General features: G+C 35.0%; 1 protein-coding gene across 1 annotated transcript; it reads right to left on the bottom strand.

The window, feature by feature from the left end:
• Positions 1-22,865: 22,865 nt before the first annotated feature.
• LOC124898754 lies at positions 22,866-23,294 on the bottom strand. The gene has a single exon (XM_047412681.1). The coding sequence runs from the start codon at positions 23,292-23,294 to the stop codon at positions 22,866-22,868; it is 429 nt and encodes a 142-aa protein (XP_047268637.1).
• Positions 23,295-23,834: the final 540 nt, after the last annotated feature.

Below are 23,834 nucleotides of genomic sequence, written 5' to 3'. Positions count from 1 at the left end.
TCCTTATAGAATAGCCCCAATCGAGTTAAATAAATTAAAGGGCCAGTTGCAGAAGTTGGTGGATAAGGGATTTTCATCTGACCTTGTGTATCGCCTTGTGGTATGCCTATCTTGTTTGTGAAGAAGAAGGATGGGACTACGAAAAGGGCATTAGTCAACCCAAAGGACATGACTAAGAACTCATATTGACCATATAGAGTCCAAAAATCTTTCTTTGGAATATTCAAAGCTCTAATCCTCAATTGGTGATAATCTAATCTCAAATCAATCTATGAAAACACCGCAACACCCCAAAGCTGATAAAATAAATCATCCATACGAGAAACAGGATACTTGTTCTTAACTGTCACCTTGTTTAACTATCGATAATCAATACACATGATAGTTATATTTGCTTTGAAGTTGTAGAGGCACTATCTGTATGGAGTTCGTTGAGATATTTTCTTGAATCATCATAGCCTTTAGAGCTTCTTCACCCAATGAGAGCTTAATATGAGGCAGCATCGTTGGCTTGAGTTACTTAAGGATTAGGACTTGACTATTCTCTATCGCCCATGTAAGGCTAACGTGGTTGCGGATGCCTTGATCTGGAAGTTGACTAGCATGGGTGCCTTCGTGCACCTTTTGACCCAGGAAAGGCCTTTGGCCTTAGAGGTTCAATCCTTAGCTAACCAGATGGTTAGGCTTGATATTTCAACACCTAGGTGCATTTGGGCATTTGTGGAGGATAGGTCTTCTTTGATAGAGCAGCTTCGATCTCATCAGTTTGAAAATGTGAGGTTGAGATTGATTCGAGATTAAGTGATGAGTGGTTAGGATAAGGAATCCTAACTTGATTTAGATGGAGTTTTGCAGATTGAGGGTCGAGTCTGCATGCCGCGAGTGATCGGATTGATTTTGGAAGAGGCATATTATTCCAGATATTCTATCCATCCAGGAGTGACTAAGAAGTATCGTAATTTGAGGTAGCATTACTGGAGGGGTGGTATAAGGAAAGATGTAGGTGACTTTGTAGCTCTTTGCCTTTGTTGTCAGCAGGTGAAGGTCGAGCATTTGAGACCTAGTGGATTTCTTCAGAGGTTGCTTGACACAACTTGAATTGGGGCCTTATCGTAATAGGCAATCTCCAGTCCAATTGGGACTGGAGACCGCCCTCGATATCCAAACCACCCAACCAATATATATCCTAAGTCTGATGGGCTCCGAACATATAACAAGAAAACATATTAACAATGTGGTGACTTTGGGATAAGCCTAAATCTGAGGCCAACCCAACCAAGTCAACCAACCCAATAACCAAAACCAACCATCTAAGCCAACCATAAACCAAAATCAAAATACTCACCCAATGTATATTTTTATATATAGAACATGATCATACCATAACCAAGTTAACAATTGTCCATACAAAGCCTCTAAATGAAACAGAAGAGTACCTAGTTAACACATGCCCCAGACATAGCCATAAACAAAGTCTATGAAAGACAAAAGTACATAAAGTAATCCATGACATGAAATTGATGCCTTCTGAACTATGGAATCTCACCACTTCAATCCAATAGTTGATCCCGAATTTGATCACTAAGCAGGAGAAGTAGAATGGCTGGTTCCGACATTGCATGGGGATATAGCCTCTTGAAGATGGGTTAACTAGTGAACGCTAGCATGCATTTACGATAAAGATAAAATAATATCATTCAATAAAATAAAGTAAACCAACCATATGCATACAACTCATACATATATACATATATAACCATGTCGGGAAAGGGAACCGGGTTTAACATGCATTGAAACCATTAACCTGGGTATGTGTAGCTTAACCGTCCTTCACCACCCATGGAATATATGGGTCCAATATAACCCCTCAACGGGACCCGATGCATGTAGCTGCATGAACCGGAGATACCATAGGAGTAAGGGATTCTCAAGTACCCTTCACCCTTCATGATACATATGTACAGTGTAGTTAGAGGATTCTCGTGTACCTCATAGTATCATATAAAGTCGCCACGAACTACCCCTCATGTCAATAAACATGTGTTTCCAGTGTTCATCTATTGGACTCCCACCTTCATGGTTAGCTATCACACCCCACCTTTATTGCCCAAGTAAAATCATTTCCAACCAACCAAACCATTATTATTAACCGAGGCTATACATAGTGGTATCGTCATACCGACTATAACTTGCAAGTATTGTCCTTACCCAAACTTTTTAGAGATCAAGGGATTCCTATGTACCCATAGATTAAGTTAACTTGGGGGAGTCCCATGTACCCCACAAGTTAGCCATTATTAGATTAGCTTAGGGGAATCCCTTGTAACCCATAAGTTGTTCAATTACCATGTTTGCTTGTGGGACTCCTTTGTACCCCATAAGGATATTTAATTAACCCAACTGTTACCACCAAAACTATTCCATTTAACCATTCCAAACCGTTCACACCTTTTAAACCATTTTAGACCATTCCAAACATTTAAAGAATTTATACCGTTCAAACCATTTAAACCATGAAAACCTATCCAAATCCATTTAGGGTTCCATTACCAACCACACCATGCAATAGTTCCAATGAAGGTTCAACAATAAAGTGAAAACATTCTTTTAGGTATTTTATCAAAGATGTTGAGGGAATGAATACCTTTACCAAGACCAAAACCAAAGCAAAACCATCAAAATTTGGGTTACTCATGACCCATTTGTTAAATCATTACCAACAAACACCCACATGTGCAAACCATTACCAAAAACATGTAAAAACACAGTTTAAACCAAGACCTAACAATATACATAAAGACCCTCAACATTGGTTTCCAAAACCACCATTTATGACTCATAAATCAATGTTTAAAACACATTAAATCATGTCTTTAGTTGGAACTAACAATGAATGAAGAATTACATGCCTTATACTAGAGGATTCCGGAGAGTAACTTGACTGTTGAACCCTTTGAAGAACACTTATAGAAACCCTAGACTCCAATATTCAAGAGAGAGTTTGAGAGAGTATTTGAAGTGTTTCTATTTTGTAACAAGTATTATGAGAGGCCACCAAGGATTATATAATGCGGGGACATAAGGTTTTAGGGTGATAAATGTCCAAAAGGTCCCCAACTTAAAAGTTGAAAATCCATTCCTAAGATGATACGACCCAACCATACAAATCATATCCAATGGTATGAGTCGTACCCTAAATCATACCTTAGACCTCACCAAGACCCTACACACTGGTCCCAATACGACTACACCAACCCAACTCATACCTTAGGGTATGATTGGTACCCCAAATTATACCTACATCCGTACCTTGGATAGTTTCAATAAGGCAACTTAATAAGCTTTATACAACTTGGCATTGTACCCCTCGTATCCTCCATACTACTCGTATAGTGGTAATTCGTATCTTGGACTGTAACTACGCCAACCTACTACCCAACATACGAGTGAGCCATCAAGCCATCCCCTAACCCTTCTCCAAGGGTACAAATGGTACCCTTGAGTCATACTAAGTCCAGAAACTCCAAAACCCAAGAAATTTTGCAAGGGTCCAAATATTGGGGTGTTATAGTCTCCCCTACTAGGATCATTCATCCTCGAACGACAGGTAAGGGTAAGAACAAGCACGAGATGATACATTTACACATCAAACTTCCCTTCCAACCAAATTAGAAAACAAGGATACACAACAAGATGAGAAGATCATCACATACCAGGGTGGAGATAAAAAAAGAGCTCAAATAACCTTAGGACCAAAACCAAAATAAACAGCCACAAATGGGGTCACAAAAGAAAGGGGACCCCAAACCAAGTAAACCATTCACACCACAAAGAAGAGAGTTTTCAACATACCCGTGTTGGCATCAGAAGATGCCCTAGACTCCCGAGGGATAGTAAGAGCATTAAGACAATCTCGACCAAAGCTGAAACCCAAAGTAGCACCCCTTGGTGCAAGAGCTAGGGAAGTAGTAACCAATATCCCATTTGTGGCAATCCTTATGGGACATTCCCATTGCATATAACCTAACTGTCAACAACTAAAACAATGATTTATTCCTTCCTCGTAACAACCATGGTGTGATCGACCATAAAATCTACAAAGCGGGTAGGATGATGTGGATTGGGCTCCACTGGCTTGAGATTGGGCACCTTGTGCCCTAGAAATTTTACCAATTTGAGAACACCTGCCTCCTAATGGATTCGGGTGGGGAGTATAAGCCATAGAATAGGAGTTAGTACCTGCCCAACTCTTTCCTCTTAGACCACGTATCACCATACCATTGGCTTCCATTTAGTTCAGAGAACCGAGACCCTCTTACCTTTCCTATTTCTACACCTTGCCTCATTCTTTTCTATACCAATAGAATTAGACTGGTGTGATAGAGTTGTCACCATCTAGGTAAATTAATTAATAGAAAATTAAAACTCAGCATTAACAACCTCTCTTTGAGGTATCCGAGACTAAGTTTCACCTTCCAAAATAGGGTCAGTGGAGACTGGTGGGACTCCATGGGGAAAACCAAAGACTGCAATACTTGATTGAGTCTGTGCCCCATTATTGGACTAGATCCATCCATGTTGTCCTCAAGTGGGACAGATGTGTTTCTACAAACTTTAGATCATTGAGAGGACATAATTTGAAATATGAATGAAGGAAAATTCAAAGAAGAGTTCATGACCTTGAACTCTATAGCCTGAAAGTAGAGCAGCAAGAAAGTGAAATATTCCTAAATGCCTTGTAGCCTCCTAATTATAAGTGTGGTGAACAACACACCCATTAGCAATACTCTACTCAACACGACTTTATGTATACCTCATGACACTAAACCTAAAGCTATGATAGCAACTTGACATGACCTAAATCGAGGACTTGTCATAATGGGCAGTCTCCAGTCTAACCGGGATTAGAGATCGCCCCCGATACCCAACCCAAACAGTTGTCAATACATATAACAAGATAACATATTAATAATGTGGTGACTTTGGGATAAGCCTAAATCCGAGGCCAACCCAACCAAGCCAAGCCACCCAATAATCGAAACCAACTATCCAAGCCAACCATATAACTATGCCAAACCATAAACCAAAATCAAAATAATAATGCAATGTATATTTAGATATATATATATAACATGATCATACCATACCTAAGTCCACAGTTGTCAATACATAGCCTCTAACCAAACCAAAGAGTACCTAGTCGGGAATGTCCCCAAAATAGCCATAAACCAAGTCTATAAAATACTTTACATAAAGTAATCCATGACATAAAATGGATGTCTTCCAAACTATGAAAGCTCACTACTTTAATCTAATAGTTGATCTCGAATTCAATCACTAAACAGGAGGAGTAGAATGGTTAGTTCCTACATCGCGTGGGGATACAGCCACCCTAAGATGGGTTAGCGGGTGAACGCTAGCATACACTCAAGATAAGGATAAAATAATAACATTCAATAAAACCAAGTAAACCAAACATATGCATATAACCCATACACATATATATAACCATTTTGGGATAGAAAATCGAGTTTAACATACATTTGAAACCATTAACCTAGTATATGTGTCTTAACTATCCTTAACCACCCATGGATTATATGTGTCTAGTGTAAACCCCTGAACGAGACTCGATCCATGTAGCCGCACGAATCAAAGATACCATAAGAGTAAACGATTCTTAAGTACCCTTCACCCATCATGATACATATATATAGTGTACTTAGAGGATTCTCGTGTACGTCATAGTATCATATAAAGTTTACATGACCTAACCCTTACGTCGGCAAACATAAGTTTCCATTGTTCATCTGTTGGACTCCCACATTTATGGTTATCTATAACACCTCACCTTTATTGCCCTATTAAAACCATTTCCAACCAATCAAACCATTATTATTAACCAAGGCTATACATAGAGGTGTCGTCATACAAACTATAAATTGCAAGTATTATTCTTAACCAAACCTTTTAGAGATCAAGGAATTCCCATGAACCTATAGATCAAGTTAACTTGGGGGAGTCCCATGTACCCCAGATGTGAGCCATTAATAGATTAGCTTGGGGGAATCACATGTACCCCACGAGTTGTTAAATTGCCATATTTACTTGGGGGATTCCTTTGTACCCAAGAGGATGTTTAATTAACCCAACTGTTACCACCAAAACTATTCCATTTAACCATTCACACCTTTTAAGTAATTTTAGACCATTCCAAACATTTAAAGAATATATACTATTCAAACCATTTAAACTATGCAAAATCATCCAAATCCATTTAGTGTTCCAATAGCAAACCATTCCATGCAATAGTTCCAATGATGGTTCAATAATAATAGAGTGAAAACATTCTTTTAGTCATTTTATCGAACATGTTGAGGTCGTACCTTTACCAAGACTAAAACTAAAGCATAAACCATCATAATTTGGGTTAATCATGACCCATTTGTTAAACCATAACGAACAAGCACCCACATGTGCAAACCATCACTAAAAATATGTAAAAATACAGTTTGAACCAAGACCCAACAAATGCATCAAGACTCTCAACATTGGTTTCCAAAACCACCATTTATGACTCATAAATAAATGTTTAAAACACATTAAATCATGCCTTTAGTTGGAAATAGAAATGATGAAAGAATTACATGACTTATACAAGAGGATTTCGGAGAGTAACTTTTCTCTTGAGCCCTTTGAAGAACACTTGTAGAAACTCTAGCCTCTAATCTTTAAGAGAGAGTTTGAGATAGTATTAGGAATGTTTCTATTCTATAAAAAGTGTTATGAGAAGTCACCAAGGGTTATATAATATGGGTACATAAGGGTTTTAGGGTGGGAAATATCTAAAAGTTCCCCAACTTAAAAGTTGAAAATCTATTCCCGGGAGGGTACAACCCAACTATGCAAACCGTATCCAAGGGTATGAGTGGCACCCTAACTCATACCCGAGACCTCACCAAGACCCTCCACACTGGTCCCAATATAACTACATTAACCTAACTCATACCTTAGGGTACGATTGGTACCCCAAACCATACCCACATCCGTACCCTAGATAGTTTCAACTAGGCAACTCAATTAGATTCATACGACTTGGAATTGTACCTCTTGTATCCCACCATATAACTTGTATGGTGGGGAGTCATATCTAGGAAAGTAACAAAGCCAACCTTACTATCCAATATACGAGTGAGTCATCAAGATATCCCCTAACCCATATCCAAGGGTACGAATAATACCCTTGAGTCGTACCAAGTCTAAAAAGTCCATAACCCAAGAAATTTTACAAGGGTCCGAATCCTGAGTTGTTATATTGTGCATTCCCAAGTGAAAGTGGGAATGATTTACTATGGATTTTGTGACCGAATTTCCTGGCACTTCCCATGGATCTGATAGTGTTTAGGTCATCATAGATTGATTGACCAAGTTTGTGAATGTTCATCCAGTACGGGTCTTCTTCGGTGTTGAGAGGTTTTCCTGTATTTATATTCGTGAGATTATGCAACTACATGGTGTGTCGGTGTCTTTCATTTCAAATCAAGATTCTGTGTTCACTTTTCACTTTTGGAAAACTTTTCAGGATGAGTTGGGTACTTGTATTGATCTTAGCAAAACATTTAACCCCAAAACTGATGCTCAGTCCGAGCGGACTATCCAGGTTATAGAGGATATGCTCCTTGCTCCCTCGAATGGCATCATAAAATGTAGCTCCTTTCCAAGCTATCCTCCAATCACGTATATGCTTTCTTAGGATGATCAAGTCGTGGATCCTTAGGTTTGGTCCTTGAAATCTAGATCCCAAAAGAATAGAGCTAATTTGGCTTGTATCATCCTCGAATCCAACTCTTTTATCAACTTGTCTTCATACTTTTCAAGCTTGGAATCCATTGGCAAGAACTCCATTAGGCCTTTAAGCTTATTTTCATAAGTCACTCTCCTTGCATCCTTGTTTGAAACATGATCCTGCATAAATTAAGGAGTGATACTTGGTAAAATGCTAGTATTGTGGTTGTGGGCCTATTATGGAAAGACTTATTGCTTAATTAGACTTGGATTAGTTAAACACTGTCTTGTGGAGCTTGGCTTGTCTTTGTTTGGGTGGAAGGAACATGTTCTTAAGGTCTTAGAACACAATTATGGTAAATGATCCCCAGGGCAGTGATAGTGGAAGTGTTTTTCTCGTTTGAGGTGTGTTAAGAGTAAGACATCTCAAATTTTCCATCTTTCCTTTCAAGTGTGACCGCTCCTCAATCCAATCCAATCATTTATTTCTTTTCGAAAACCCATGATGGCTTCTACTAAGCTGTCAAAGTTTGCTCTACCTATGGTTTTCAATATATGGCAGAAAGAAGATGAAGCAACTAAGGATGACTCATATAAAAATAAAGGAATTGACTCAATGACACTAATTAAATAACTAGGTATGATAATTTTTAGTTGTTAATTAGTATCAAGAATCAAAGAAGTGAAAGGAGGAATTAAGAGATGAATTTAGTTGTTTGAACCTGATTTAATAGAGTTATGAGAGTTGGGATGTGCTAAAAAAGGGTGAGGTGTGTTGAGGATACGCTAGGGAAGCTTAGGCACACATTAGGCGCATGTCAAGAGCAAATGTGGCTACCTTGAGGTGTAGCTGCACCTTGAGCGTAGGTTGAGGGCAGGCTAGACACAAGAGGGTGTTAAATCACTATTTTAACCTGTGTTGGATATGTGAGAGTATCCCAAACACAAGCCAAACATATCCCACCCTCCCAGGCAACCTTCAAGTATACTTTTCTACCTCCAATTGGTCCCCCTTTGTCCTCTCTTTAGGAATATTCTCTTGGATCTTTAAACAGGTGCTTGTACAAACACTTTTGTACACCTTTTTCTTCACTTTCGAGGATTAAACACCACCTTTTGAAGAGAATTCAAGATGAAGATTTGAATCTTCCTCAAGAACTTTAAAAATTTCTAACTCTTAAACCCTTGATCGGAATGCAATGAAATTTTGATTCAAATCTCTTTTCAACCTTCTGAACATATTCCAAGTGTTATTTTGTTTAAATTCTCAACCAAAAATTCCAGATTTTAACACCCACTTTCAACCTTCAAACTTTAGCTTCTCAATAATTGTAGATCCTCCGATTGAGCTCAAATTTAAGGTTTAGACTCTAATAGTGTTAGGAAACAAGAATCTAACACTAAAACACAAGAAAAACAACAAAATCAAAGACTCAAAATTTGACCTACAGACAGAAATGTGAATAGTGAAATTTCATTGGGATTTTTTATTTTTTGGCACAAATACACCTAGATTGACTTTGTGAGAATGAAATCAAGCTTGACTCTAATACCAAATGATACGAGAGAAAAAATAAAAAAATAAAAACGGCATAGAAATAAAGGAAATAATGGAAAATAAGACAATAAAGTAAAATGATAGATAGATTGACACAAATTGATAAAGAGAGGACAACCAAAGGGTATTTAAACCCGAAGACCTTCCTATCAATTACCACAAGAACCAACCTCTTATGAGGACCTCACAAAAATGGAATCCCGAGCAACCCGTGTTTCTCAACAACCCATAGGCTCCTAATAAGCTTAAAATAAACACTCGCAAGTGTAACTTAAATCATCATTCATCCACTACCTAAAAATTAAAAGGGTCTTAGCTATTTATAGGCCAAAGGCCATTTATTACAACTTGGTTTCAAAAGTACCCTAAATTCTAATTGGGCCCAAAAGTGTCCCAAAGCCTAAATTGCCACATTCCTATGATCTTTGAGGCCTGAGCTATCATCCAAATACGATGTTTCTCCTTGCTTCCTCAAATAGAATCATCAAATGTACCTCCTTCCCAAGCTATCCTTTAATTACGTATATGCTTTCCTAGGATGATCAAGTTGTGGATCCTTAGGTTTGGTCCTTGAAGCCTAGATCCCAAAAGAGTGAAGCCAATTTGGCTTGTATCAGAATATCAGCCTCAACTTGATCAACTTCAATAGATTCACATTATCCTTCAACATTTAGTGATGATAAACAAGCTTTTCAGTAAAAGCAATGTTTCTCAAAAATTTTCTTGGTCAAATACAAAACAACATCTCAATCCTCAAAGCAAAAATTATCTCTTGATAATTGTTTAATTCAAAGTTAGATCTATAAAAAGTTGACAAAGAAATATGTTTACCAATAAAGATGAAAGGCGCAATCAGTCATGATTACCATCCTTACTAGAAATATCTATAACGATCTATTGACTCTGGGACAATTATGGGATGTTATTATTCCCTATAGATCTTAAATAGTGTATATATAGAATAATAAATAATCCTCTAAATTCAAAGAGTGATTGATCCATAGAAAATAAACCGATTTATTTTGAATCTAACCTCTAATACATAATGATTCGAGCATTTCACTTTCTACCACAAATTGATAAGAAAGGGAGTAGGGAAAATTGAAGTAGTGTGAGGCGGTGAATGAGCATTGGATGGAGAAACAGAGAGAACAGTGGCTACTCTCAAATGGTTTGAAATAAATTAGGTTAGGAGTGTTAAGTGTAAATAAAAATGAAATAATAGGAATTTATAAGGTTCATCCGATCAAATGGTGTGGACGATTGAAATTAAAATATGATTTGGGTCGATTTTGGGTCATGATATTGGGCCTACTGGACTAGTTTAACTAAGCCCAACATAAATATTTTGGTTTGCCTCTTATAAGATAGTAAAATTTGAAATTTTTAATATTAAAATTTAGACATTTAAAAACTATATTAACAATACTATAAGTTGTAATTCATCTCTTAAAAATATAATTTATAAAATATATTTTAAAATGCATTCACATCATTTGAACCTTGAAAAGTAAAATGTGATGCATAAATTAAGGCATGGGAATAATTTTTCGATCAAATTTATTAAATATGTTTACAACTAATAAAATAAATTTCTCTAATCTTTACCGTGACTTTTAATATTTTAAAAATAAATTAAAATAAGTATTAAATATGAAAAAAAATAAATGATTTATACATTAAAATTACACAGAAAGTATGATTAATTACAATAATTAACAACCTAAAATATATAAAAAAATTATAGTTAAAGAAAAACTTGATTAGCTCGCCAAATTTCATTGCGTCACATAAATTTAGGCATAGGGAGAAAATGCATTTTCAATAATTTATACATTTGTAGTTATGTAAAAAAATATTATAAATCACAATAACTAACGACGTAACATACAATTAAATTTATTAAATAACTATCAAAGAAAAATTTGATTGACTTTTAAAATTCATCTGTATCACATGCATTGAAATAAATCGAGTGACATATATTGGGCTTGTTCTCTTATATCTAGTATATATAATACAACACGGGCTCTTATATCTAGTATATGGACTACGTAGCACTTATAGCTTGTTTGACTAAGCTTATTTTTTCCCAAAAGTGCTTATTTATATCTAACTATACTATATTAAAAGTACGAAGAGTCTTAAAAATATTGTTTGAATATTTTTTCATTCATTAAAAATCTTCGTAATAAATATAATTGTAGTTTCACCCTTTTCCTTTGATTATTATTTTATTAAAATAAAAACTCCTAAAATATATGAGAAAAATTCTAATAAAATAAATATATGAAAAGAAATCAAACTATTTCTAATATTTGTGTCGAATTCTAAATAGTAATTTTAATAACCAAATATATAAATATAAAAAGGATGGGAATATGAAACTTACCAAAAATTATATATGAAAAGCTAAGATGTTAGCTAAATTCTTATTCTGTATACTTTTTAGCACCAATCGATTTTTTTCGTTTTATTAATGTAGTAGACTTTTTTTTGTTTTATTAATGTAGTTAGAAAACAAATCAATGTTTTTGTTTTATTCTGAATCTAATAAATAAAAACTAGGAAAAGTAAATAAATATTAATATTAGCACACATAAATCATAGAAATTTATATATATAAAAATAATTTCTATAATTTTATTTAAATAATATTTTAATTAAATTTTGTCGAAAGATAACTTTTTTACAGGCACATTAGATGAAGGATGTGGAGATTGCAGATATGGGTAGAAGGTTAAATTCTTTTTGATTTATGAATCATGTTTTTTTAATGTCGTGGCTTTTTTATACAATTTAATTTTAATATTGTTGCACACTTGAGGTATATTTATTTTAAGAAATTTCTAATTCTTTTATATGTAGGTGCATTAGATAGGTGAGTATGGAGGTCATGGATTAGGGTAGGAGGTTAAATTCTTTTTAATTTATGAATCATGTCTTATATAACGTTATAGCTTTTATATGCAATTTAGTTTTAATATTATTGCATGTCTGTAATACATTTGTTTTAAAATACTAGTGATTTTTTTTTATAGATGGACATTAGATGGGAGTGTATGGATGTGATGGATTATGGAAAAAGATTAGTAGGTAGTTATGCTTTGACTTACTTTTCGGCAGGTTCAGAATTGGTGGGATTCTTGGAGATTATGTGTATCGTAGTTTTAGCCTCATACATGTATTTTTTTTCTTTTGATGTCTATTACCATCTATTTTATAATGTGTTTCAGTTACCAAATTGTTTAGTTTATTATTTCTATGAATGTTATCAAATGTTTTCTTTATTAATTGACATATGTTTTTCACTTTTGTATTTTATTTTTGTAATATTTTCTTAATACGGGATACTAACATTTATATCTTTATTGGAGTGATTTCTTGGAGTAGCACAAAAATAGCTTTATTGTTAGAAATTTTCATAAATTCTCCATCACGTTGGTGCCTAGGTTTTTCAAGCACATTCATCAACTTAAAGCATATGTACTTTTAATCCATATCTAATAATGTCATCTCGCTCATAATTTTCTATGTGTTAGCTTCCATTTGATTAGTTAGGATTTCTAAATTGCCTAATTCATAATTTTATTTTGCATTATATTAAGATGTCTTGGTGATGATCAATTAAACTTCACGTGATACAAGTAAAAATTCCTCATGGCCAAACTTTAGAGATGAAAAGAAATATTGTGATCCCCCGTGAGAAGATTGGAAGAATGAAGGATGCACAATGATGAGGTTTAGTCTTTTGGGTTACTTTTAGGCCCAATTAGCATTTAGAATCACTTTTGGGCCCAATTTGTAATAAATGATCTTGACCTATAAATAGCTAGGACACTCTTCATTTTTAAATTTAGATGATTTTGAATGAATGTATATACTTGAGAGTGTTTTATTGAACCTTGTTGGGAGCTTACTTCATTGTATGAAACATGGGTTGCTCAGGATTTCAGGGGTTGGTGCTTGTGGTAATTGATAGGAAGGTCTTAGGGTTTAATGCCCTTTGGATGTCCTCTCTTTATCTCTTGGCATCAATCTATCTATCCCTTTAGTTTTGTCTCGTTATTCCATTATTTTCCCTTTTTTGTATTGTTTTTATTTTCGTAGTTTCGTAGTGTATCATTTGATATCAGATTTGAGTTTGATTTCATTCCCAAGAAGTCAATCTAGGGTCTTATTATCTTGAAAAATTAAAAAAACACAAAAAAATTACTATTAACATTTTTGGGTTTAGGTCAAATTTTGAGTTTTTGATTTTGTGTTTTCTTGTGTTTATAGTGTTAGATTTTTGTTCCCTAACACTCTTTGAGTCTAAATCTCAAATTTGAGCTTAATTGGAGTTGATTTGGAGGTTCTACCATTGATGAGTTAAGCTTGAAGAAATTTTGAAATAGGTTTTCAAATATGAGAATTTTGGGCTAAAATTGAAGGTTGAGAGGTATTGGGGTTTGTTACCCACACAAAAGGGAGCTTAGATTCCAAATTTTGTTATGATTCCGAGTTGAAATGAGTGAGTTGGATTTTTGAAATCTTCACCCTTGTTCTTGAAGTTCTTGGTGAAGAAGAAGTAAGAAAGTACAACTTGATCCAAAACCCTAGGTGCAAATTTTGCATAAGGAATTTTTCGAACCATAAAGGGTAAATACGAGGTGGAGTGGGCCCCAAGAAGTCAATGAATCAAATAAAATATCCTTAGAATGTGGATCCCAAATTGCAGCAGATCTGATTGTAATTGACGAGGAAGTTGACGAGTTGTCAACTAAGTCATCAACTGATGCAGCTTCCACTCCTATTTTGCCTAAGGCTGATAACGAAGTTGATGAATTATCAACTAAGTCGTCAACTTAGTGACGAGTTGTCAACTAAGTCATCAACCTAAGTCGCTAAGTTGGGTAAATTTTAGTAAGATCACTTTTGAATTCTAGTTTCATTTCCTTGATTGTAAATTTTCTTTTCTTTGATACTTAAGCTAATTAACGACTAGTAATCACTCTACTATGTTGTGATTAGGTCTTGAGTTCATTTTTCTTTCTTGTCCTTTTATTTGCGTGCTTTTTTCATTTATTTATTAGTTTAACTCTTGAATTCAAGTTCTTACCTTTTAATTGAGTCATCCATTCTTCTCTCAACTAGAATTCATTCTACCCGAGAGAACAATCAAGACCAACACAAGCAACTAAGACCAACAAGTTGATCCAAATAGTGAGCCAATCCAAACACTTGGATTGAGAGAGTTGATTTCACTAATGTTAACCTTTTTTGTTAGTTGTGTCGAGTGTCTTGTTGATAGGTACTATGGCATCGGGGGATGAGATCCAACCTACCTAGAGGGGGACAAGCTTTGACACGTTGGTCAAGCCAATCATGGGGTGCGACAAGATATGAATTTGATAAGGGGGGATACAACAAACATGAATGAGAAATTATCAGATGTCGAAGAGAGAGTGACGTATTTAGATGGAAGGATGGTGAGTATGGAAGGGAATCTTAATTCTTCAAATGCTACTCCCCAAAACAATCTCCAAGCATCCTCAAGTAGGCAAGTCCAAGAGACTTCAGCTACCATCTCTCCCAGAACTCTCTGTCATATGTTCTACCCTCCCCTACAAGCAAGTGCTACCTTGCCTACTACTACTACAGAACAAAATCCGCAACATGTAGTCCGACCACTATAATTCAATCAACAAACGCCCCAAAACCTACCCCAAGTTCCACAAATTCTCACTCTACCCTATCAAACACCACCAAATCAAGTTCCAAACTATCAAATGCCACAAGGAATGAACCCTCAAGGACTTAACCCACCTTACTATCCACCCTATGAAGCAATACAAATCCAAATACCACACTACCAAAGACTACAAAATCTAAACCTACCCTACCAAGCTCTACTTAACCAAATGCCACCAAACCAAGCCATAGAGATTCAAGGAGAGCTCTAAGGACATATAAAAGAGGTTATAGATATGGTGAACAAGGACTTGGACCAAGGGACCAAGGTGGTCATGGAGGTAATGACATAGGCCTAAATTCTATTAAGGTCACTCTTCCAAGCTTTCATGGATGTAGTGACCACGAAGGGTACCTCAAGTGGGAGTCGCAATGTGATAGGATCTTTCAAGCTAATGATTTGCCCGATGTTAAGAAGACGGCCTACATCATTTCTCAATTTAAGGGATATGCTTTGAACTTGGTAGGAATCATCTAAAAGTACACAAGGGATTTTTCGTGGAGGCCATTATCCATCATGGGATATAATGAAGTCCCTTATGAGAGTCAAGTATGCGCTAGAGAGATATAGACAAGGGTAGTTTTCCAAGATATACAATTTGTGACAAGAAGACAAGAGTGTTGAAGTAAACTATGATAAATTTCAAAATCTACTCTTGAAGCTTGATTACAACGCGGATGAAGAGCACATCAAGATCCGATTTAAGGTGGGGTTGAATCAAGAAATTGCCTCTCAAATGTCAATACACAAGTTTGCCCAAATAGATGATATCTTAAAGGCGGCTATTGATATTGAGAGAGATATCAAGTTGGAGAAAGAGGCAACTAAGCCTAAGATGGAGAATTAAATATCCTCCAATTGGAGTTAAGGATCCCAATTTAAGAAGATTTTTTAGAAGAAGATATTGAGAGGAGTAGTCCAAAATATCCCCCCTAGAGAAGGAGGTAATCCTAATCTTAACGGTACTCAATGCTTTAAATTCTAGGATGGGGTCACCAAATGAGCAAGTAGCCAATACGAAGAACCATCATACTTTGATAAGGTAATCCATACTACAATGATAAAGTGAAGCAAGAGGAGGGAGTTGATGATCTTGATGAGAATGTGGAGTTTGATGTGAATCCATGTGATGGGGATATCACGATTTCAAATATACTAGTCAACAAGGTTCCAATTGAGGATGTTTGGCCTCAAGAAGTAGAATTTAGCACTCCACTTTACTTGGCTACACATGTTATGCTTCCTCCCACTTCTAAGAACTCCTCAAAAGTCATTGGACTTAAACTTGATGAACTCTTAAATTTGAGGACAAATTCTCTTCAAGAAGGAGAGATGATACAAGTGAAAATGTCTCATGGCCAAGCTTTAGAGATGATAGGAATATTGTGATCCCCTATGAGAATATTGGAAGAATGAAGGATGTACTATGCTGAGTTTTGGGCTTTTGGGTCACTTTAGGCCCAATTAGCATTTAAGGTCACTTTTGGACCTAATTTGTACAAATAAATGGCCTTGGCCTATAAATAGTTAGGACTCTCTTCATTTTTTGACTTAGATGTTTTTGAATGAATGTATAGACTTGAGAGTGTTTTACTGAAGCTTGTTGGGAGTTTTCTTGATTGTATGAAACGTGGGTTGCTCAGGATTCCATTTCCATGAGGTCTATGTAAGGGGTTGGTGCTTGTGGTAATTGATAGGAAGGTCTTAGGATTTAACATACTCTTTGGTTGTCCTTTCTTTATCTCATGGTGTCAATCTATCTATCCTTCTATCTATCCCTTTAGTTTTGTCTCGTTATTCCATTTTTTCCCTAGTTTTCGTGTTGTTTTTATTTTCTTAGTTCCATAGTGTATCAACATGTATTGTAAACTAATTTTTTTTATCAAAAGCATTTATTTTTAAAAAATGGGGTATTGATCCAAGCTTTTAAAAGAAAATAAGTGCTTCTAGGGAGCATAAAAAATAGTTTTTCATACGTTAAAAAAATAGATTCTCCTAAAAAAAACTTTTTTGAAAAGCAGTTTGGAGAAAAATACATTCAGAAGAACTTTTAAAAAGAATGACCAAACACTAATTGTTGCTCAAAAATATTTTTAAAATTTATTAGCCAAACACAAACTGCTTCACACTAAAAGTACTTTTTCGAAAAACACTTTTGAAAAAAGTATTTTTCGAGATAACTTGATTTTAGAAGTTTGACCAAACATGCTAGTAACATGATTATGTAAAAGGTCATTTTGGGATTAAAGCAATATATCTATGCTAAGCTTAAATTATGATTAGATGTCTGCAACATCCACCAACTAATATCCTTATTTATAATTTGTACGGCCAAGCTTCTAAAATTAGTTTATTTTAGAAAGTGTTTTTCAAAAAAGTATTTTTGATGAGAAATAGTTTGTGTTTGACCAATAAATTAAAAATAATATTTTTGAGAAGCAATTAGTATTTGACCAAACTTTTAAAATTATTTTTAAGTATATGTTTTCATAAGTGCTTTTGTAAAAAGTGTTTTTACAGAAAACTATTTTTTAGCTTATGAAAAACTGTTTATTCTACTCCCTAAAAACACTTATTTTCTTCCATAAGTTTGGTCATATATCTCAATTTTTTAAAATAAGCACTTTTGAGAAAAAAATAAGCATTTTTGAAAAAACATAAATATTGCCAAATGATACAAGACGAATCAGCTTCACTATTTTATCCACTCTTTCGGGATCTATGCTTCAAGGATCACATCTATAAATCCAAAACTTGGTTTTTCTAGGGGAGCAAATATGTGTGTGAGCGCGGGAGAAGGTATACTTGATAATATCATCCAAGGGAGCATTGAACACCACATTTGGATGATAGCTTGGGCTTCGAGAGAGTATGGGTGCCCATTCATATTGTTTTCGCTCTTGGGTCACTTTTGGGTCCAAGCTGTATTTAGGGTCCCTTTTGGGGCAAAATTATAATAAAGGCCTTTTAGCCTATAAATAGCTAGGACCTTTTTCATTTTTAGGTAGTTGATGAATGACGATTTGAGTTACACTTGTGAGTGTTTATGTTTAGCTTGTTGGGAGTTTATGAATTATTAAGAAACGTGGGTGCTCAGGAATGCATTCCCATTTATGTCCTCATAAGAGGTTAGTGTTCTCGGTGATTGATAGAAAGGTCTTAGGGTTTAATATACCCTTTGGTTGTTCTCTCGTTATCAATTTATGTCAATCTATCTATCTTTTTATTTTCTATCTTGTTCTCTTATTTTAGTATTGTTTTAATATTTGTGGTTTTCTTCTCGTATCATTTGGTATCATAGTCGAGCTTGATTTCATTTCGACGAAGTCAATCTTAGGTCTCGTTATGTTGAAAAATCAAAAATTCACAAAAAAATTCATTATTCATGTTCTTATCTTTAGGTCAAATTTTAAGTCTTTGATTTTTGTTGTTTTCTTGTGTTTTTAGTGTTAGATTCTTGTTCCCTAACACTATTAGGAGCTCAAGTTTGAAGGTTGAAGGTGGAAGTTAAAATTTAGAATATTTGGTTGAGAATTTGAGAAAATTGATGCTTGAAATGTGATTAGAAGGTGGAAAAGAGCTTAGGTTCAAAATTTCATCGCATTCCGAGCAAGGGTTGAAGAGTTAGATATTTTTGTGCTCTTGGTGTTCTTGAGAAAAATTCAAATCTTTACCTTGAATTTTCTTCAAAAGGTGGTATTTGATCTAAAAAGGAGGAAGAAAATTTTGGAAAAAGTGTTTTTCCTAAATCATAAAAGAATATTCCACAAGAGAGTACAAGAAGGGACCATTTAGAGGGCAAAAGGGTCATTTCAAGAGAGAGGGGCGGGTAACCTGCCTTGCATCTGAGCCCAAAGTGCTCTTGGTCTGCTCCAGCAGGTCCAACGCACCTTAAACTAGTAGGGGGAAGGTCCTCCTGCATCCAGGGTGTGCTAGACATGCGCCCCACTTACTGCAACAACTCTCCAAACGCACCTCAACACAGAACACCTCAAATTGAGCACAAATCAGCCCCAACACATCCCGAACACAATTCAACACTTCTCCAACAGTAATTCAACTTCTAAAACACTTCTCATCACTTCCAAAACTCCATTAAATCAGGTTCAAACTATTAATTTCATCTCTTGATCCCTCATTTCATTTCTTTAGTTTTTGAAATAATTAACAACTAAACCGTAATCTACTTAGTTGTCTAATTAGTTCTTGATTCGTTTTCTTTTTTGTTTCAATTTCTTGTTTCTTTTCCTTTTTAATCTTTTTTTTCTTAGTTTAACTCTTGAATTCAACTCTTTTGTGCTATTTTTCTTGTTCGTTTTGTCATTTTGATTTGTTCCTTTCTTATTTAGATTCTTGAATTCAACGTCCTTACCTTTATTTTTAATGAGTCATCCATAGTTTCTTAATATCCTTTCTACCATATACTACGATCCATAGGTGGAGCAACCAGTGATACTCTTATGGAAGCTCTCATGGAGATGCAACGAACTATGGATAAAATAAATGGATCCATAACACAAATTGAAGATACATTGGAGAACATGAAGAAATGACTCATTAACCAACACCGGGGTTCAACCATCAAAATTGTACCCCAAGACCTCAAGAATATGTTCCTTAAACCAAACAAGTACTAACCAAGCTCTACAAGATGTTCATCTAATCCAAATCCAAATATGCAATGGTTATTCCCACATTAGGCCCTTTAACCATGATACTAGCATTTTACCTAGTATCACTTCTTCATTTGTGAAAGCTCATGAACAAACAATCTCAAAGGAAGATGCAAGGAGAATGCTTTATGAAAATGATCTTGAAGGCCTATCAAAGTTCATGCGAAAGGATTCCAAGCTAGGAAATATGACGACAAATCGATGAAAGAGTTGGATTCGAGGACGAATCCTTTTCAAGAAAGGGAGGATGATACAAGATGAATTAGCTTTACTCTTTTATCCACTCTTTCGGGATCTATGCTTCAAGGATCACATCTACGGATCTTCAACTTGGTTGTTCTAGGGGAGCAGATATGTCTGTGGATAATAGCTTAGAGCGCAGGAAAAACTATACTTAATGATGTCATCCAAGGAAGGGATTATTGAGCAACACCGCATTTGGATGATAGTTTGGGCTTCGAGAGAGTATGGGCGCTATTTGTATTGTTTTGGCTCTTGGGTCACTTTTGGAAACAAGTTGCATTTAGGGTCACTTTTGGGCTCAAATTATAATAAAGGCCTTTTAGCCTATAAATAGCTAGGGCCCTTTTCATTTTTAGGTAGTTGATGAATGAAAATTTGAGTTACACTTGCGAGTGTTTATGTTAAGCTTGTTGGGAGCTTATGAATTATTTAGAAACGTACGTGCTCAGGAATCCGTTCCCATTTGTGTCCTCGTAAGAGTTTGGTGTTGTCAGTGATTAATAGGAAGGTCTTAGGGTTTAATATACCTTTTGGTTGTCCTCTCGTTACCAATTTATGTCAATTTATCTATCCTTTTGTTTTCTATCTTGTTTTCTTATTTTAGTGTTGTTTCAGTCTTCGTGGTTTTCTTCTCGTATCACCAAATAGGCTATTAAAACATCTTATATAGAGATATTAGAAGAAAAAAAATCATTGATGAGAGAGAGGGAGAAGAGAGTTTACTGGCAAACAATCACCAAATGATTAAAAAGAAGGTAGAAATTACTTTAAAAGGAAAGGCAAAATGATCTACTGGACCCCTGTACTTGTATGAGTTTGTATCTTGCCCCCTCCTACTTAACCCTTTGCAACTAAACTCTTAAAACAAATCAAAATAAGATTTTCACCCTTCTTTACATGTGTATAGCTCACTTACCTTTACATAAATATCACGTCATTATTATCTTTATTAACTATTTTTAAATTATTAACCAAAAATATTAAATAAAATCTTTTATTTATTTTTTAAAATAAAATTATTACTCCTTCTCTCACCTTCCCTCCACCTCCCACAACCACACCATCTCCACTTCTTCTCTTATCTTCTTTTACAAAGTATCGATCGAATTTTAGTACCACAAACAACCACACCACAAGTTATATGTACGGAAAAAAAAATTAAGCTTTTAGAAGTTTCTTGAAGGTATATCCTCTCAATTCAACCATTTTCTTTTCAATTTTCATTTGAATTCATACTAAATTAGTATGTTTTCATAGATATCCAACCTTATCTATTGTGAAAATTTGAAAACTTGTGATTTGATTTTCAACCCGCAATTTTTGAAGTTCCATAGATGTTTTCAACAACCATTATTCTTCATATTTTCTCACAAATTGAGCATCAAATTCATGCCAAATACGTGAAATTCCTCTCCATTTCACTTGAAATTTCAACTACATGTTCACAAACATAAACCCAACAAATTTCAACCACCATTTAAAACTAATTTCACAAATCCACAAGACTATTTGTTATTCTTTAAGCTTTCTCAGGCTTATCAATAGAGATTCTTTAATTGTTCAATATCAACCATCACCTTCACATTAATTCATACACACACTTCCTCTTTGAACCAACTAGCATAAATATTCTTAATTTTCTTAGAATTTTAAAAACTAAAAATCTAAAAGAAAATCTGAAATCATAAAATTGAATTTGGGCAGAACAAAGGGGTTAGAATGATAGCGGTATTGATTTTTTTTAAAAGGAATATTCTGGAATATGGAAGCTAGAGTTGATTTGAAACAAAAAAAAAAAGAGGTAAGTAGGTTGGAATGAAGAAGAATGATTTATTTATTTATTTTTTTCTTGAGAGGGGGGGGGGGGGGGGGGATGGTTTAAGAAGAAGATAAGAGTTTATAGTGAATGCAGTTAATATAAATTTTGTAACATTTTTTGATTTTTTTCTATAATCATCAATTAAAAGGAGATATTTTCTCAATTTATGTTATAGCTATTGCAGCTGTCGAAACAGTCATTGGACTGGCATTGTTTCATCAATTTACCGTAACAGAAAATCAACTCGTATCAACCAATCAAATTTGTTGAATAATTAGTATTAATCATCTGGATTCTAATATTGATAAATTGATTATATATATAAATTGTTCCTACTCACTTTTTAACGCATGCAATCACATATTTTTTCAATTAAACAATATTAATGTCAAATGCTCCGAACAACGGTCAAAGGGGCTTGAAATATTGTGTTTTATTGAGTGTAAGGATGCAATTACAAAAGGTATAAGGGTCCAATAGATCTTTTTTTTTCTATAAAATCTATTATTTAAACTTAGACCAAGTAATTTTTTTTTAAATGAGTTTCATCATGTATTATTCAAATCAAACTCAAGTACATCAGTAATTAGAGACGAAGGGTTAGTATCCCACTCCATCGAACCAGACACGGAAGCAGATGCTCTAGCAAGACAATGAACAACCTGATTCACTGATTTCTTAACAAACAACACGAAAAAAGATGACAACTCTTTGAGAAGATTTTTACAATCAAAGACTAAAGAATCAAAATAAGAGTAATTCACCAAATTTTCTTCCGGAGCTTGCTTCACAAGTAGATTATCAATTTCCATAATCAACTTCTTTGTACTGAATTGCTCCTTTAACCAAGTGAGAGCGTCACGTACTCCTATGATCTCGTCTAATAAAGGGCTAGCAACACGACCAAGGAACATAGTTTTTCCATTAATAAATTGACCCAAGTGATTACGTAGTACCATGCCTACCGCTGTCAAACTTGTATGGATATCGTAAGAGGCATCGGTATTACATTTGATTGTGTCAAGCGGAGATAGTTCTCATTTCGTATTCATATTATACACAGCAACAGTACACATCTCGTCCTCCAAATTGGCATTCCTCTAGCGCCTTCTTCGGACGATGTAAAGTGGTAGTTGGCGTACTTTGTTTATTGTTCCAACATAGATTGTTTCTAGCTTCCCATAAGCTCCACAAAATCATGACTGCTTCCTTTAGTTTCATTTTCAGATTTCTCTTTCTTTGTTCCTCAAACCATTCCACAAAGTCTCCTGTTAAACCATGCCAACCAAAGTTTGATTGAATCCAACATTGCTTTGCAAAATGGCATTCTATCAAGCAATGTTTCACAGTTTCTGGTGCCAGCAAACATCGCAGACAGATTGAACTAGCTACACATTTCTTCTTGAAAAGGCTCTCACATGTAGGTAAGATATTTCTCAAAGATCTCCAGATAAAATTAAGCACCTTAGGAGGTAATGACATGCACCAGATGAACTTCCAAAGTTATGGTTCGGCTGATTTGGTGCTGCATTTTGATTATAAAGGAGATGATATCCGCTCCTCACAGAGTACAATACTCAAGTGTATCTCATTTCCACATCCATGTATCTCCTCGGGGCCTAATACTCAAGTGGATTTGTCTAACTACATCTATTTCGGAGTCATTGAAAAGAGTACGTAGCAAATTCCAATTCCATTTTTTTTTTTTACATCCGGATCCAAAATTAACCCGGTCCACAAATATAAAGGATCTGATATTAAACCAATTGAGCACATTCAAGAAGTGTTGAAAAAGGAAAGTGAGATAACTTCTCCCCTAAATGTCTTCATTTCCAATGCTGCGACGGCTTCCTGGAGGTGTGTTTAACTCCCAATGAGCTAGAGAACTTCAGGTAGCTGCTCTTTATCTCCTCCATCCCAGTAACAAACTTAAAAGTTTTATTTATGGAGGGTAGAGAGATATTATAGCATTCAATTCCTAAGTTTTAGTTGTAATATTTTAAAGATAAAAAACATAAATTT

Source organism: Capsicum annuum, chromosome 1 (assembly GCF_002878395.1).
Source record: "Capsicum annuum cultivar UCD-10X-F1 chromosome 1, UCD10Xv1.1, whole genome shotgun sequence".
Classification (NCBI taxonomy): Eukaryota; Viridiplantae; Streptophyta; class Magnoliopsida; order Solanales; family Solanaceae; genus Capsicum; species Capsicum annuum.
This window is presented reverse-complemented; position numbering and strand designations above follow the sequence as displayed.

Coding starts and splice junctions, on each gene's coding strand:
- LOC124898754 (XM_047412681.1), bottom strand. CDS start 23,294: ATGTCATTACCTCCTAAGGTGCTTAATTTTATCTGGAGATCTTTGAGA.